General features: G+C 36.7%; 1 protein-coding gene across 4 annotated transcripts; it reads left to right on the top strand.

Annotated features, from left to right (window-relative positions):
- Positions 1-5391: 5391 nt before the first annotated feature.
- On the top strand, positions 5392-15825 carry nr2f2 (nuclear receptor subfamily 2, group F, member 2). 4 transcript variants are annotated; one of them, XM_046863884.1, is made up of 3 exons: positions 5392-6301; positions 11096-11623; positions 13492-15825. In XM_046863884.1, exons 1-3 carry the CDS (start codon positions 6262-6264, stop codon positions 13764-13766), a joined length of 843 nt encoding a protein of 280 aa, XP_046719840.1. In that variant the 5' UTR covers positions 5392-6261; the 3' UTR covers positions 13767-15825. The 4 variants fall into 4 exon arrangements, with proteins under 4 accessions (XP_046719840.1, XP_046719837.1, XP_046719839.1 ...); XM_046863881.1 differs by lacking the exon at positions 5392-6301 and adding an exon at positions 8847-10158 and having other exon boundaries at positions 11081-11623; XM_046863883.1 differs by lacking the exon at positions 5392-6301 and adding an exon at positions 8858-10158.
- Positions 15826-18700: the final 2875 nt, after the last annotated feature.

The raw sequence follows: 18700 nt of genomic DNA, 5'->3' as shown, positions 1-18700 counted from the left end.
TTTACAAAATTCAATATGAACAAACAGAAGAAAAACAGAACTGAAATAAATATTTGGTGTGATAACCCATTGGCTTTAAACCAGCATAATTTCTTAGCACAGTTTGTATACTTGTACACAATCAGGGCAAACTCTGTTATTAAGGTGAGGTTTTGGGAGACAGGTCACTCACCATGGCAAGACTGAGCAGAGCAACAATTTAACTATAATTGTTGTTAATGTGAGTAAATTATTATTTAGCCTTGTGTATTTTATGAATGAAATATTTATTTTTCCTTGTGTTACAGTAGAGTACAATATGTGGTCTTACACAGCAACACTGCAGATTACTAAACATCAATGTAACAACATTAAGTTCGATATATTTGTCACATTTTGTCCCTGGAATCTTATTTATTAATTGTTGTTGTTATTGAATACTACACATTCCTGTGTCGATGTTGTATCACTGCACAGACTTTAACCCACATGCATTTAAAACCTTGCAACACAACATGCAGATTGTGATGGACAATGACTGCAGAAGGGAAATAATTATTTTTTATTTCTCATTAACAAGACTTTTATATTTAGGTCTATTCTGACACTATGCATTACTTCAGATAATTAGATCAATATCTATGTCTTTAAAAGTTGACAAAACTAAAGAAATGGTTGGAGAGCACAGAGCGGCCATTCTTCACTGATCATCGATGAATCCTCTGTGATCGTCAAGATTCCTTGGTGTTCATCTGGTGGAGAACCTTACCTGGTCACTCAACACAAGCTCCATTACCAAAAAGCCCAGCAGCATCTCTACTTCCTGAGAAAGCGGAGAAAAGTCCATCCCCCGATCCTGACCACGTTCTACAGATGGACCATTGAGAGAATCCTGAGCAACTGCATCACTGCCTGGTTTGGGAACTGCACAATCGCGGATCGCAAGACCCTACAGAGGATAGTGAGGACAACTGAGAAGATCATCTGAGTATCTCTTCTCTCTATCACGGACATTTACAAAAAGCCAACAGCATTGTGGACAACCCCACACACCCCTCACACTCACTCTTCACTCTCCTACCATCAGGAAAGAGGTTCTGAAGCATTTGGGCCCTCACATCCAAACTGTGCAACAGTTTTTTCCCTCAAGCCATCAGGCTCCTCTACACACAGAACTGAAGTGTAAAAAAACTCTCTTTCTCACTCACACACACACACACACACACACACTCACTCAACTGTGTGTTACTGAGCTGCAACAAATCTGAACTCAAACACACTCTCATACTCATTTCAATTCACACACATTCATGTCAGCAGTACCACTCATTTTGTATTATTGTTTTATTATAACTGTTTACATGCTGTTTTTGCACATATACTTGACTGCTGCTGTTGCTGTTTTGCACGACATTTCATGTTTACATTTTGTGTTTATTACAAGTACACTCTTATATACAGTTCTCTTTTGTACTGTTCACAAATTGTACTGTATAACATACAATAGGTTTTACTAGCGGCACTATTTTGTGTTTTGTGTATCTGTCCCACAGGTGTAAGCTATATATTGTTAAAATGACAATAAAAGCTTCTTGACTTGACCTTTTAAGAGAAAAGGAATACAATTCATTAGTGCATCAATATCAAACTACCTGCTCGCAAAAACCCTTCCGTGTTTATATACTATTGAATCCCTATAATTCCCACAAAAAAACATTTGATTGAAATGTTTGTCTTTGACAGAATCAATAGCAGTCTTTCAATATCAGACCCTGACATACATGATAGTAAAAATATCAATTAATCAAATGTCAATACATAAATGGCATGCTTATGATCTATTTTTTTATTGCCTACCAAAAAGAACCTGCAACATCCAGTACACATGATGGGATTAAACAAACATACAAAATCATCAAAATCTTATTTCAGTCTGTTATCAACAGTTTGGTGGTGAAGGCTGGGGAGGGTTTCAGGTGCATATGTATTCTCTTTTTAGCTTTGATTTCAGTACAAAGTATGCTATGCAACAGAAATAACACAGGTGGTAATTCACTACTAAATTGCTTGCCATTGTTATTTATGCTGTCATCTCCTTCAATTTTAAGGATACCACATTTCTGTTTTTAGCTCCTCTACCAGTCAGGATAAGCAAATACAACACACTGAAAACGGTGGTTCAATTATCAGCAATTCACTCTCCTTAGGGGTGTAACTGTACATGTATTTGTACCGAAATTGTGTTGTACGGGGCCTTTGGTCAAGCCTTTTTACATTCCTACTCACTCCATTGCAAATATAAGAATTGTTTTGAGCATGTATGAAAATGCTAAAGAATCAACAGTGCTAGCATTAGCTGCTAACTAAGAAGTGGCTAGCAGCTAATGCTAGCGCTATGGATTCAAGATTCAAGATTTTTTTATTTATTACAAACATAACTATAATTATAATTATTAATTATAATGCAGAAAACAACTTGCAGTGAAATAAAAAGTATTGAATCCATAGCGCTAACGTTAGCTGCTAGCCACTAACGCTAGGTCTATGGATTATTTAGCGCTTTAAGTCCAGCTTCAAGAATTTCTCTTAAAAAGAGAAAATCCTGACAATTTTGCATAGAAAGGGAGTGAATGAATTAAGGATGGAAGGAATGAAGACAGTTGTTAACGTATAATAAATCGGTAGAACAGTTAACTAGATCATATCTTCAGAGAATTACATATTAAATATAAAACACACACAATATACATCTGTATTACCCAAAGGTAAACTGATTAATTATTTTTTTTCCATTTATATAATTTTATTTAATCTATTTATTTTGTGACGATTTAATTCATTACTCAGTTTAATCAATGTAATAAAAGTGTATTTGATTTGATTTATTCTATTTTTATTATATATCATAAAATATTATTTTGTATACAGTGGCGGGCCGTGCATTCGGTACCTAGGCCTTCACTTACCTGACTTAATCCACCTCTTAATACCAACACTGTCATGTTGGAATGGTAGAAACCATCAATACTATACAAAAACACAATATAACATTTCACATATGGAGGGTGAATACCATTTTATTGAAGCAAGCTCCGAACCTCTACACCACAACCACATCTGTGCCACCTACATCATCTGAAGCAGTTTAGAATCAATATTTGTTTAATAACATGACAAAAACCTACAAATTTTTATTATATACAACCTACTCACCAGAGATGAATACTCATAATTTGCACCTCTCCTTGGAGGCTGTAAGCCAGTGGTACCGCTCATATTCACTGGTCTGGAAGTGGCAAACAAACCCTTTCCCGGGCTGAGACAAGCTAGCTAGCTTCGGAGTTGGCCGAACTCTCCTCACGATGTCTAGCTTATCTGGAAAATGTATTTTTACGTATGTCCGAGACCTAATAAATTTCTCCTCCTCCATTGGCATAAAAAAGTGTAAGAAAAAGAATTTGAAATCTGATTGGTCAAAGAAACAGATGAATTTCTTATAGAGACTAAGGTAAAAAGGCCAGCAGTACTGACTTTGAAGGTCCTCTGCAGATAAGATTGACACAGCAGCACATAGAGGCTGAAATCTGATTGGACAAAAAAATCAAACTTCCTCATATACGTACTGGAAGCAGTGCAGCCAAGAGAAATGCTATGAAATGAAGAGAATAAACTGTTGGGAATAAATTAATACAATTTTATGAAACAAATATAATTTATGTTGTAAATGTAGGTCAGTGCTTCTGATAGTGTTTAAGCCAGCAGAGAAGACTTTGCTGGCCCTGACTGCCCACCAATGTTTATATATTATTTAACCAAGCATGTACTTTATTTAAAATTGTTTTAAAACTGTACACTGTTCAAATGATGATTATCACAAATATCAATAATAATAAACTTAACCAGAGGAATTACCCTTTGTAGCTGCTCTTTTACTGAGAGCTAGCAGATAATAAATTACAAGCAATATGATTTCAATGAACTGTTTGTGTGCATCATGTCCAAGAAAGGAATATACTGTTGTTGTTTTTTTTTTAACAATGAGAAAATCCTTTAAATTCCCCAAGCAAATGACTTTTTGTTTGTTTGTTTGTTTGTTTTTATTTAAACACAAAATGATAACATATTGAATGTTTAAATTCTCAAATAGAAAATAATATTCAATTAATTTATATATAAGTATAATCTTAGATTTTTTAATAATTACACTCAATGAAATCCTGTGTTTTATGCTTTTATTTTTTTATTTTTTTATTTTTTTTACATTTTTCTATGTGCATATTTAAAAACAATAATAACACTTCTTTTAGGGCTGTATGTAAGAATTTCAGCATTTTTTAAACATGCATTCAGATATTAAATTGAGCTGCCTAATTTAAAACTGAATTTAAAGCTATTCAAATTTTATTTTTGAATGCAAGTTTAAAAAATGCTGAGACACACACACACACACACACACACACACACACACACACACATATATAAATATATATATATATATATATATATATATATATATATATATATATATAAAATAACTTACGTTCAGATTTTGAATTCAGCTTTAATTTAGGTTTTAAATTGTATATATTTATAAAGTTGGACCAGTTATCATAGTGCTGCAAAGATATGTGTTAACAAACGCTACAAAAGTAATAAGCAACAGTTTTATGCTAATTGTTTATTTTAAAAGATTCAATAATTATGCAACATAAAATGAATGGTTTGCTTAGCATGAAAGCTTGATACCCAGTAAAAGACAGATTTGAGGCTGTTGCTTATTCGCCTTTTCGTGGCTAGAGACACGCGTGCGACACCATTTTGGCAGCTAGACTGTAATTCGCCTTTTTGTGATTTTGTGTCATCTTACTTAATCAACCTCTTCATTTAGATTAGCCTGGTTAACCTTCGCTCCACATGAAGTTAATTAGGTTGGGCTTTCGCTGACCCGCAGGTCGCAATGTCTCTATCTAAGTCAAAGGTACTCAGAAGAGCAAAAAGATAATATGCAGATAAACCTTACAAGTTTTAAACCTTCGCCCAGTAGCTACCCAGCTCCTCCAGAACGGAAGGACGGTTATATTAGCAGTACAACTAGGTGCAATTTTAGGAAACGTAATAGAATGTAAAGAAAAAAATAAAAAAACATGCACGCTGTCGGAATCAGATTCTCTCCATGCATAAACACAGAATGTGTTATCTTGCTTAATTTGTTTAAAGTAAGAAAAGTATGTAGCTTGTTTTAAAATAACAGGCTACACGTGTACTTCCATAGCTCGCTGTCCTCGAGAGAGCGATTAAGACTCTCCTTCAATGCATATTGATTCCCGTTTACTCACTCCAACCAGAGCGACGACCCCCACACACACACACACACACACACACACACACGCACGCACGCACGCACACACATAAGCACGCGCTTTATACCATTCTGTGTGTCCTCCACTCCAGTCATAAAGGGCTTCACTGACTTCACTGTGCTCATCGACAAATCGTTACAAACCTCCCGCTATTTGTGTGATCAGTAAATATGTAGTGTAGAACCGTCTTTGGGTCCCGTCCTAATCAATACCGGTTTACAGGAAGTGTGCTTTCTGCGGGAAGATCACCGATTAAGTGAGGTTTACGCGGTTTTAAATGTGCTCGCACGAATCGGGTCGCGGGTTTCTCATTTACCAGTGTGCCCCGAAAATCACATTTAGAAGGTCTTCAATAAACATCTACAATGCTTACAATATTTGAACACTTGTTTACCGATCGTGTTCCGTCCAGAGCGCTTAAAGCAGCTAATCTGGTATGGTAAAGTTTAGTCTGGTCTAGTTAAACGTGGCCATACATAGAGAGAAGGTCCACATAAACAGACAGGTGTCTCTCCTGATTGCGTCTCCCCCTCCCTTTCACAGTCCCTCAACCTACACAAAGCAAGTGGCGTTCTACCGTCTGTACAAAAGAAAAACACGAAAAGGACTATCTAGTCATTTTTTTTTTCTAAACACTTATAGATCACTGTCTATAAATACAACCCCATTCGTAGCTGACTAGTAAATAACAAGCTAACAAAGTTAAAGTGTCAGAAAAGTTTGCCTGAACATGTATGACGCTCTTATATTTTGTTATTTTTGTTGTTTCACTCCCTAAAGCTTTTTGAATAATTTCAATAAACAGAGGAACCTAATTTTCTTCTGCATTACCCCGTTTGTGGGAAAGGGAACACTGCCCCACCAAATACACCGAGAAACACAAAGAAGAAGAGAAGACTAAATACATTTTCTCTAGGAGAGGATGCACTACGGTGAGGACGAATCTACATCATATGCTCTGGGTATGTTTCAGAGACTATGCATGTTTATAACGCTCTCTGGTTTTGCATCGAGGCTATCTAGTATTTACAGGAAACTGATTGGTGTCGGATTAAAATTGCAGTTACTTTCTAGTAATTGCTGGTGTCATTACAGAAAAACTAATCAATGGCATACAGTACGTATCATCATTGCATATGTATCATGTCACGAAATTTTACATAAAGATTGAGCTGAGAATTTTTTATTTTATTACATTTTTTTATTGTTACGATTTTCCGCTTATTTCTCGTCATTGTGTATGGCGGCTGTAGCAGAAATATATATTTTGACATTCTCTTGTATAAGAAAAGAAAACAACGGGAGCATGCATTTCCATCTCACCATACATAATAGCAACACTCACCAAAAAAGACTTTCAGTAAATTCCAAAATGTATCGGCGTTTTCCTGCGTTTTATTTTTTCTTCGTGTCCGTTTTGCGTTAGGACTTCTGTTTCGTTCAATGCAGAGCTTGCTTAAAGAAATCTGACTTAAAAAAACATAACATTCCGCTTCTTCTGCATGTACGAAGGTAAAAGATGAACGCACGCACGCAGAGACGCCGTCTGTTTTAATTAGAAACGAGTTTCAGCGTTAATCAGATTTAAAAAGAGCGCACGTCGCTATTGGCTTTAGCGAGAGACGAACAGCCGGAGACGCCGTTTTCTACGTAAGATGTCTCCTGCAGGTTTAAGAGAGTATTTTGAAGCGAAAATGATCCATACGCTAGGGGGCACCCAGATACTGTCATACACCCAGTTGTTAGCGTTTCTTCCTCAATGGCGGCATATGCTCTTATTTAGAGCTGTACATTTCGCAGTGGATCCGTGGCTGACAGCCCCTAGAGATACACAAAGTAACCTTCAAACACGATCGCTTTTTAGAAGTTGATATGGCTCATACAACCTGAGCAGCGAAATGCAAGACATTCACCCTCACCGTTCACACAAAACATGGTTCCTTAAAGTGTGTTGAGCCTGATTCGTCTCAAGGTTTCTTGCTCATACCATCTCAGAGTTTTTCTTGCTACACCAGGTTTGCTTAGTAGGGATAAACTTCTAGGGACTTATTTATGAATTTGACACGTATGTTTGTTATCTGTTTATTTACTTAAACCTTAAACAGATAACAAAGCTGATTTGCGATAGGGACCACGCTATTTAAATTAAATTGAATTGATTTGATTACTACTACGTAACGTAAAGAAACCATTCGTGAAATACATTGACCCAGTATAGTATTTAAGTTAAAAATCTTGTTTATTTATTCTTTTGAAGTAGATTAGAGAAAAACATCAATATTGCTCTAATCCATAGGCCCAACGTGAACAGTAGTTTTACTTATTCTAAGAAATGTCTTCATATATTATAATCGTCAAGGTGGTGGGAAAGGAGGATATTTGGGGACGAGCGTCCAGGTGTAACATTCTTTTTTACTTAAATCATCTATATAAGCTATTTGAAGCTGAGTAACCCATAAGTCCACGAAAGTGAACAATACCAATATGATAAACACATCACGCCAGCTATACTTTCTTTAATACTTCAGGTTGCTGCTGAACAACAGCCATAATAATAATAATAATAATAATAATAATAATAATAATAATAATAATACGTGTAAAAGCAGTAGTTTTATATTTCATTAACTTATACATCCTTTTCATATATATGATGCAAATGTAGTGTATGCGGCCCGGACAGTCTTACACATCTCTGAATTCCTGCAAGTTCTTTTGGAGTTTGCGCGTGTGAAGTTTATACACATCATACAAGCGAGTGTTTGATAAATAAATATGGTACATATGCTATGGAGTTGCAGTTAGATTAGATTGTTGTTATAGATGAGTATATTTTAAGGCATCGCGTACCTTAAAGTGAATTTAATATGACTTCTGTCTTTAAAAGTATTGATAATGGAACACGTTTAAGCATTAAGTAAATTAATTAAACAAGTATCCGAACTGTATATATATATATATATATATATATATATATATATATATATATATATATATATATGAACGTAATACGTACTACATATTTTATACAGATACTATTTGTAAATATGATCATAGCGGAAGCGCTATGGTTTTGCGCTGGAACATTAACATCAGAGGTTATGCCTAATGGAACTGATTTCACTTTGCGCTGTAAATTAGTAATAGCATAGGATTTAAAATAACATATATTACGTGGTTCATATCTTATTTAATCGCTATTGCCAGTATCTTATTTTCGCGCAGTATGTTTAGATGATTAGTCAATCGGTCTCATGTTGCCGCTAACCATTAAATTAAACTATCACAATCTTTGAATTGATTCCACATTAGTGATAAAGAAATGCGTGCTGTATTGTGTTGTATTGGAAAAGACTGTCTTTAGGACCGTGTCGTTCCTCGGCCCCTTTTCCATGCTTTGGCAAAGCACCAAGTAGCACAAGTGCCGACTAGCCAATCGGGTTCAGGGGGGGCGGTCCGTGAGCTCTGACCAGTCAAAGACAGTCACTTTCCATATATGGCAAACCATCTCCATGGTAACGTGTGCTAAGTTGCAGCAGTCGTGTCAAAGTTCACTATATAGAGAGCTCGGTGAGCTGATCAGAGAGAAAGCATTCTGCCAGCCCAGCGCCTCCAAATCGCAAACACTTCCTAACCTCCTCTATTTCATCATATTTGATCACTTTGATTCTCCATTCTATTCTCTCATTATTTCTGCTACACGCAAAGGAAGCTCAGGGGGTTGTGCTCTCTTTTTTGTTTCCTTATCGCTGCCGCTCGCCTGGAGAGTTGACTTCATATTTGACTCGATCACAGAGGCTTGGTTTTGCGCGCTGTGGCGACTAACACTACCTCATCTGGGGAAAAAAGGAAGAAACGGCGATATTTTGGTCTAGTTTTCTTCAACACTTCGAGACTGGAACTTGCTATTTCGCTAGCCAGTTTCTGTAATCTATACGTGCTCTGCTATTTTCCGCGAGTCTGAACGCCGTTAAGTTCCATCGGCCCAATCTCTCTAAAAGACTTTTACTCATCTCTGGTCGTCGTATTTATTTTTCACTTTTTTTTATCTTCTACGGCTTTCCTGGATGGATGACTGCAGTCGCCCCTGGACGTGGCCTCTAAGAGCAGGACTGCGATTCGGCTCGTCTTCTTCCCAGTTCTAACCACTGCCAAGTCCCAAAAGCGGGCTACGCTTTGTCGTCGGCGCGCCAGTTTCAGTGGGATAAAATCACAGGGTGCATTTTTTTATTCGCCCGATCTGCAGAAAATCGTGCTGTGTTGCTTTAGAACAAGGGACACAACGACACGCTAACAAACAAACAAAAAAAAAAACCCAAGAAAAAAAACGGACTACACAAAGTTGCTGACTGATTAGATATGGCAATGGTAGTGTGGAGAGGCTCCCAGGACGATGTGGCCGAGACGCAGGGCACCCTCTCATCGCAAGCCCAAGGCGGACTAACCCTTGCGACCCCTCAGCCGGGCCAGCTAAACCTCACCGCCTCGCAGGTTGCGCCTCCGACCCCGCAAACTCCTGTTCAAGGAGCGCCAAATAGCAACGCGCAGTCCACGCCAACAAATCAGACGTCTCAGAGTCAGTCGGACAAGCAGCAGCAGCAACACATCGAGTGCGTAGTGTGCGGCGACAAGTCGAGTGGCAAGCACTATGGCCAGTTCACGTGCGAAGGCTGCAAAAGCTTCTTCAAGCGCAGCGTGCGGCGTAACCTCACGTACACGTGCCGCGCCAACCGGAATTGTCCCATCGACCAGCACCACCGCAATCAGTGTCAGTACTGTCGCCTCAAAAAATGTCTAAAAGTTGGCATGAGACGGGAAGGTATTAAGATTTTCTTTTTCAGTACCTCTGTTGTTTTTTCGTCTGTCGGGGACCAGTGTATGTTGTTCCATTTTCTCTGCTTTGCCTCCGAATCCCACAGACAAACCAGCCAGTGCTTTCAGAGAATGCCGATTTCGTGAATGCTCCACATGGCGCTAGCAACGCTCATATAAAACACATTCCACATACAATTGCATATGCATACATTCCTACTTACAATCCAAAACATACAATCATGATTTGGAATTTTGCATTTGTTCAGCAATACAATTTAAATAACACATCTGCAATGCATACTGCACGCTTAAAAAATCCCCCCCCAAAACACACACACACACACACACACACACACACACACACACACACACACACACACACACACACACACACACACACACACAAACACACATTTTAGGTCAAGATCGACTGCAGGCCGCCTACACGAGCCAGAAAAAAGTTTGCCGACTGATCTTATATGCCTATGTTTGGTTCGTAGTTTTCTAAGCAGTCAGTTCAGCTTTAGTTGTCGGTGGCTAGTTTTGGCCTAGTAGGGTATGGATTACCATATGTGCCCTTCTTTGTTTAATTTTTCCAGAATCTAGTGTTCTGGATTAGCTGATAGTATTTTAGTAATTACGAGTATACGTAATTTCATTATAAATTGTAGAGTTGTTTTGACTCTTAAAGACTTTGGGTTTAACTTTCAATATTACGAGACAAAATTTATTTTTAATATGTGCATTGTATCACTTAACAACGCTGTTATTATAACTGCAAATACGCGCATGTTTTATTTTTGAATAAATGTATTTTGATTTTGCGTTTTGATCTGTCTACATGCTTTCACATTTAAACAACAGTAAGTCGAGGTCATGCCGTGTCATGCACTGATGTGTAGAATTTCAAACATCAATATCTGTAGTTTCTCTTTTTGCAGCGGTCCAGAGGGGCAGGATGCCACCCACGCAGCCGCACCACGGCCAGTTCGCCCTTACGAATGGGGACCCGCTGCACTGCCATTCCTACCTATCGGGATATATCTCTCTGCTGTTGCGAGCAGAGCCATACCCCACGTCGCGCTATGGCAGCCAGTGTATGCAGCCCAACAACATCATGGGCATCGAGAACATTTGCGAACTCGCGGCGCGCATGCTGTTTAGCGCTGTAGAGTGGGCCAGGAATATTCCCTTCTTCCCCGACCTTCAGATCACAGACCAGGTAGCTCTGCTCAGGCTCACCTGGAGCGAGTTGTTTGTCCTCAACGCAGCCCAATGCTCCATGCCACTGCATGTAGCTCCTCTGCTAGCCGCCGCGGGCCTCCATGCCTCCCCTATGTCCGCGGACAGAGTGGTCGCCTTTATGGACCACATTAGGATTTTCCAGGAGCAAGTTGAAAAGCTCAAAGCGTTACATGTCGACTCTGCCGAATACAGCTGCTTAAAAGCCATCGTGTTATTCACCACGGGTGAGTTTCAACTTTAACAAGTAAACATATTCAGTCAGTAGATATTATTATTATTATTATTATTATTATTATTATTATTATTATTATTATTATTTATAATAGTAGTATAACGGAGAGCTTTTACAGTCCTGAGGGCGGCAATAAGATGGATCTCACATTTTAATTCAATTATTTATTTAAACCATTTATGTGCACATTTAATTAAAATGAGAGATGACAACACAGAGATGACAACAGATGACAAACAACTAATATAAATTAAAATAATGTTTAAAAACTATGTTAGCTTTTGGGCTACACAGCTACATTGGATGTAAACAAAAACATTGTGCTGTAATAAACACATATAACAGCATGTATTTTACGAGTTATATACGGTCAAATCAGCATTTCACACACTGCCGTTATCTTTAAGTGTGTTATAAAGTGAGAACAATGTTGTGGTAGTTCTATTTTAAGTATTTACTATTTTGCTTCGGGGATAATCAATTATTTGTAGTAATTTGGAATGACAGTTAATGATGTCACGCTCGGTGGGGGAGGGAAGATGAGCAGCCTGTTAGAAAGAGAAAGAAAGGCCTAATGCTATATTTATGAGCATTGTAGCACCACTATCTTGTGTGAGTTTAATCGTTTAAATTTATGTCTTGCTTTAGTTACTCGCGGCATGAGTAGCTCAGTTGTACTGCGTCGCGTCAGATGAGAAAGAGAAGTTTTATTCCTTGCCTAGGAAGGACTCACAGTTCCTTCCTTATTTTTGTTAGGGGATCTATGAATCCGAAACACATGTTGGATTTGATCCAGAGCTAGGTTATGACCCTCACTTCCTTTCTTTATTTTTGCATTATAAACTTTACACGGTTCTGTAAAAGTCAGCAAATATATCTTTAAGTATCTTATGGAAAGATTTATGTACACTGTTGCTGTGCAAGCTGTGGGCTTATGGCCACCGTACGCGACGAAGGTTTCTTTTTTTCTTTTTCAAAATTGCTTTAATAATTTGTCATCATTTATTGTTTGAAAGAAATTATATTGTAAACATATAACATTATATTAAACATGCAGTGTTTAACTTCTAGAAGTTTCAGGCCTATATTATGTTTGATTAAAATAATTTCCGAATAGCAATACATATGTTAAATATATTACAGTCATCACTCATAGACTGGGGATTGGCTGCGCTTTGACATCAGGTTAGTTCACCGAGGTGCCTCAAAGTTACTTTTGAAAGCGTTGTACGTATAGGTCATGACAGACCCTGTACATGTAGTGTACATGAACGTTTGCTTATACGTAGGCAAAATGTATTTCATTTGGAAGTTTTGATGCAGTTTTGATATATTTAAAGTTTCAATTTTGCTGTTCATTATGTTCATAAGGTTCTTATAGATTATACCGCTTCCCTACAACCGATAGCGGGGGTATATATAGGAGTGCTTGTTTGCTAGTTCTTTTATCTATCTATTTATTTATTTATTTATTTCACCCAGCATCCTGCTTTCTATCCTCCACATTGTAATGGATCGCATTTCTTTTGATGCAAGATAACACGAGTTAGTAAACGGTGTTGCCCGGTAGGCAATATGCTAACTATGAGCGCGAGACTAAATTTGGCAAATGACGTCGTTTGATGGCCTGAACGCGCGTGTATGTTTATGTCTCTCCCCTGCAGTGATTCCCCTTATGCACGCGAAGGATGCGAAAGAAAAATCAAAGCAGAATGATGATGATGCTGACATATTTACAATATGGAACCCGGCATTGTAGTACAGTAATGCAGTACGATGATTTATGCACGTGCGATTGAACCGGTGTAGTCTGCGGTTTTTTATAATGTTAGTTTTCTTGTCTTTCTTTTTTACTTATAGATGCTTGCGGTCTGTCAGACGTGGCCCACATCGAAAGTTTGCAAGAGAAGTCGCAGTGTGCATTGGAGGAGTACGTGCGGAGCCAGTACCCTAACCAGCCTACGCGATTTGGGAAGTTATTACTACGCCTTCCTTCTTTGCGCACAGTGTCCTCTTCGGTCATAGAGCAATTATTTTTCGTCCGATTGGTAGGTAAAACCCCAATTGAAACGCTCATCCGGGATATGTTGCTGTCAGGGAGCAGTTTTAACTGGCCATATATGTCCATTCAATAAGCAAAAGGAAGGATCGGAAACGGGGTCCACTAGTTAGCGCTTCTTTTTGTTGAAGAAACCCGGCTGTTACACGAGTTTACTTTCATGGAAAAAGACGTTTTTCATAAATGACTGTGAATCTTCAAATCTGAGACTTTAAATGAAACTACCTGGGGCGGTCGGATGGGGGGTATTTAATTTTTTTTAAAACAAAAGAAATACAAAAGTGCGAAAAGAGTAAAGGGACAAAACCACAAAGAACCTACCTTCTGGAGAATGGTAACTATAAAGTGCATTTTTAAGTGCATTTAGGATAATTTCGACAAATTCAGAAAGTTTTTTTTTACTTTTTACTAAATGTCAAATGGCTCTTATGTTCTGTGTCAATGTATCTATTTTTGTTTTTTCGTTTTTCTCTTGTTTACAATTCGGCCTATGTGATTCTGTAGTATGAAGCTGGTTCTTTCTATGATAATCATGGCTTAAACACTTTTGTAAAGACGTTCTTTATTAATCGAAAGTAAATTTACAGCAATATAGGGCAATATACTTATAAATGCTGAAAGCGCACTTACTCAGAACTCAGTCAAATAAATCCCAGTTTAGACTCAATGCACCACGGTGTATGTTACGATGCCACTATGCTGTGTATTTGTTATACTCCCAAAAACTATTAAACTATTTGGACATTACACTACTAGAACTGCGTGCGTGCGCGCGCGTGCCATAAATAGAGTGTGTTTTCTGCTGTTGTTTTGATGCTGCGACATGCTCCATTGGTCTTATTTGAATTAATCTCAATAATTGGTTTAAACTGTAATGTGCAGGAAAAAATACTTGATTTGACTTGTTCAAAGTTAATCTTTTCAAATATTTGTAGTAGATTTTCTGTCCGCTTTGCGAAATTGTCAAAATTTTACGCTATTGTTAAAGCCCATTACACTGTATTTTAAAAGCAGTTAAGCAGTATTAAATAAATAAATAAATAAATAGAAATAAACGGCTCACAAAAGCCTCCCCCAACACACTTAAAGCATTATAAAAGTGCCTGTAAAGAACGAAATCACTGATTTGTTATTTAAACGTATGTCTAGGATAGAGAACGTTGGGAATAATTTTACAATTCAGTCTTATGATTGAGAATTTCACTTGAAAAAGAGGGAGAGACGACAGTTTGAAGCAGTATTCTTGTAAATATATAGGTCAATTTATTGACTTTTTTTCTTAAAAAAATATATGTGATTAAGAAAAACTGTGGTTGCCATTTTTTCGGTAAAACAAATGTCTTCAACATTGAGTGGCAGAGTTAGCTAGTAGCACTGACTTTTTTTTGTATTGTACATACATATTACGACAAATGTTTTTTTTTATGTATTTAGACTGTGAATGCATGGCCACAGGTCGCTAACCTATTTTACCCTTGATATATATAAATGTAAATGTTTTTGACTGTATAGATATAATCTGTGCATTCAGTACACTAGCCCTTGTATTTAAGAAGATGAAAAAAGAAACCAAACGGTCAATAATAGGATAAGACTTAACAGGGTGAGCTGGTTTGCAAAGGGGTGGATATTTTGACTTCAGTGTTCCTGCTCCTTTTCGGTCTGTAACAGATGCCTTGTATGTGTGTGTAAGTGTGAAAGCTTGCAATTTCGTCCTTGTCTCGAGGCTTTTCTTCAACACACAAGACACCATGTTGTGGTTGGATAAAAAGGGATCATATTGTGTAGTTGACTGAACAGTTATCCTAGGCTGTTCCTATGCCACATATGGACCAGTGAATGCTACATGATTGTAATTATGAACAGTTTAAACTGACCCACCTTTTTATATAAATATATAAGAATATATTACTGCAGGGTATTGATAACGTATAGATACTTTATTATTATTATTATTATTATTATTATTATTATTATTATTATTATTATTAATTGCAAGTGATATACGTGAGTATGTGTGGAAGTTTATAGTTGAAACAATTCTTGTTTGTTTGTGTTAGCTTATTGTAAACAAGCATTCTGCTGTAAATTTGTTCTTGGTATTAAATTATAATTTATAAATTTGAAATCAAAAATCTTGGATGTTTTGTCTTTTGTGGTATGAGCGATTTATTTTCTTTTTTCTTTCTTTAATTTTAATTTTATTTTTTTTTTACAACATTGTGTATTACATTACTGATGAGTTTTTCTGTGTGTGTTGAGTGGTAAAGAAACAGAAAAATATTGCCATGCAAACAATTAAAAGTAACGTTAAAACTAGCAATACAAACAATAATCTTAACCGAAAAGAGTCAAGAGTGATATATATATATATATATATATATATATATATATATATATATATATGTGTGTGTGTGTGTGTGTGTGTGTGTGTGTGTGTGTGTGTGTGTGTGTGTGTGTAGGTATGTCAAATACTGCCATCGTCTGTTTTGTGCGTGAAATAGCAAAACGCGAAGCGCTTATACCCTTCCTGTACATTTCCAAAAATTTGTATCAAAATTTGGGTTACACCTATAGTCTATTACACAGTAAGGGAAACCAAGTTATATGAATCCGTCCCAAAGCTCACTTACAACTTAGGTTCCGTTTACATCAATCAATAAAACACTGTGCGTATCGACACACAGTGATAAAATAGAACCCCCTCCATCTCCAATGAGCCTCAATAAGCCTTTTCGTAATATATATATATATATATATATATATATATATATATATATATATATATATATATATATACTATTGTTAATATATCAGATTTTGTTCATATGTATGCTTTCACCAAGTTACAGCTGCGTTTTCTTGGCCCTGAATGTTTGCGCAAAAACCGGCCCTTTAACAATAATAAGAAAACAATACTACTACTACTAGTACTACTACGAATAATAATAATAATAATAAAAATAATAATAAATGAGAACAAATAATGTTAAATAAAAATAAATAAATAAATAAATAATAATAATATATATATATATATATATATATATATATATATATATATATATATATATATATATATATATATTGTATGGTGTAATGCGACGTTCCCGTTTGTATAATATAAAAGTTACTATCACGAGAATTACAATTATGCAGCACAGTTTATTACTGCAATATAACTGCAATTATTTATTTAAGAATATCCTGCAGTTTTGTAACTGTCGTGATTTACAGGCCGTCTATGCTGATGATCGAAATCGATTGACGGCTGCTGATTATGTTTCAACCATGGCTCATCATCCACGTTAATCTGAACGAAACGACAACGTATATATTTCTTATTACTAACAGTCCTCTTAGAGCTTGACGTTTACAGCTTTCATGATAACAATGTTTATTAAAACCGATTAGTGAATGTCCTGTTTTTTAATTCCGTGGAGAATAAATATTGTCAGCTTTTTCTAAATCCTTTTTTTGCAGATTCCTATGCCTGGCACATAAAGTTAGCAGTGATTTGGATCATGGCTTGAGGCTTGATTTTAGTTGACAGACCGTGTGTTGAGAATGAACTCTATAATTTGCACTCCTGTTCGCTTATTTGTAATGGACAGCGAACTAATGAGGTCTCCCTCCGTATAGTGTCACTTTTATTTATTTTCACCTAGGGGAAAAATAGTAGTTTAGATTTGATCAATTGTATTAAGCAAACAAAACCTTACCCAAACAAAACCTTTTATTCATATAGTTAAACATCCGTATACTTGCTGGAAAGCCTATGCAATTCTATTATAGTCTAAAAAATGTTTATTGTTTTCCCGAAATAATTATTAAAACTCAGTAATAAGTGAAGTTAGCCTACTCATTCCTTGTACAGTGATGCGCTCTTAATCGGCAGGCAGGTGCATTTAGTACAAAAGTTTAATTGGGTATACAGTGTTTATTGTTTTTTCTTGCATGGGCTTTTCGTCATATATAATCGAAATCCGTCATATGGAGACGGCCATGTTATTCTTATGATGATCTCAACTCAGTGAAGGAAGAGTCTGCAGCCGGTTTCCATAGTGACACACTAAAGAGATAATAGGCAATGGGCGCGCGCGCACACACACACACACACACACACACACACATACACACACAAACACACCGACACACACACACACACACACACACACACACACACACACACACACACACACACGCTACACCCGTAGCATTACGGCTACATCAGACGACACTAGTTTTAAATGCGTGAATGTGAAGGACTTTGACTTCGAATTATATTACAAATAGTCTTATATACTACTTCATATCAGCTTTTTGTTTTAAATTCTTATTTGTTTCTTGTTTAATATAGTGTTGTTGTTTTCTATCGTAAACATGATAAAAACGATTTCCACTGGATAAACTGCACAAACTAACTCTGCTGCTCCACTTAAAGTTGCTTAAACTTGTCTGTCGGAATCATCATTTTCATTTTAATAAAGTACTTTCAATGTGCTCGTTTCTCTCGTCTCGATGGATTTCTCTTTTTAAATGTTAGAAAATTGTGCCATCTACCCGCTATTCACAGAACTGTCACTTGCAGGACCTCCCGAGACCTCAAGCCGACTTCAACACAAAGGCTGAAGGGGGTTGGTGAGACGCTTGGTCGTATATAGTCGGCTACACACGCATTAAATAAAAAACAGCCTACTAAAATTCTTACTGTAATACACTGCGTTACAGACGGCAACGAGCTACTTTCTCTACAACAGTGTTAATATTCACTTAACCGAAGAATGCCTTGCCATTGCTGTGCATACAGTTGCTTACTTTATATTAAATAAACGACCTATATTATGTATATTCAATTGTGAAATATGTGGGTTTTAGTTATAGAGGCTTTGGTTTTCAGTAATAAAAGTAAGGTTGTATATATATATATATTTTTTTTCTAGGGCGTTTGTTTGTTTGTTCATTAAATTTTTTTTCTAATATATGATGTTTCCCTGCTTGTTTGGTTGC

The sequence above is a fragment of the Silurus meridionalis genome, chromosome 13 (genome assembly GCF_014805685.1).
Source record: "Silurus meridionalis isolate SWU-2019-XX chromosome 13, ASM1480568v1, whole genome shotgun sequence".
Taxonomy (NCBI): Eukaryota; Metazoa; Chordata; class Actinopteri; order Siluriformes; family Siluridae; genus Silurus; species Silurus meridionalis.
This window is presented reverse-complemented; position numbering and strand designations above follow the sequence as displayed.

Bases quoted from the DNA above. Each gene is read 5' to 3' on its own strand.
- nr2f2 (XM_046863881.1), top strand. From the start codon at position 9,699: ATGGCAATGGTAGTGTGGAGAGGCTCCCAGGACGATGTGGCCGAGACG. The intron at 10,159-11,080 runs GTATTAAGATTT...CAATATCTGTAG, and splicing joins AGTTGGCATGAGACGGGAAG to TTTCTCTTTTTGCAGCGGTC. The intron at 11,624-13,491 runs GTGAGTTTCAAC...TTTTACTTATAG, and splicing joins CATCGTGTTATTCACCACGG to ATGCTTGCGGTCTGTCAGAC.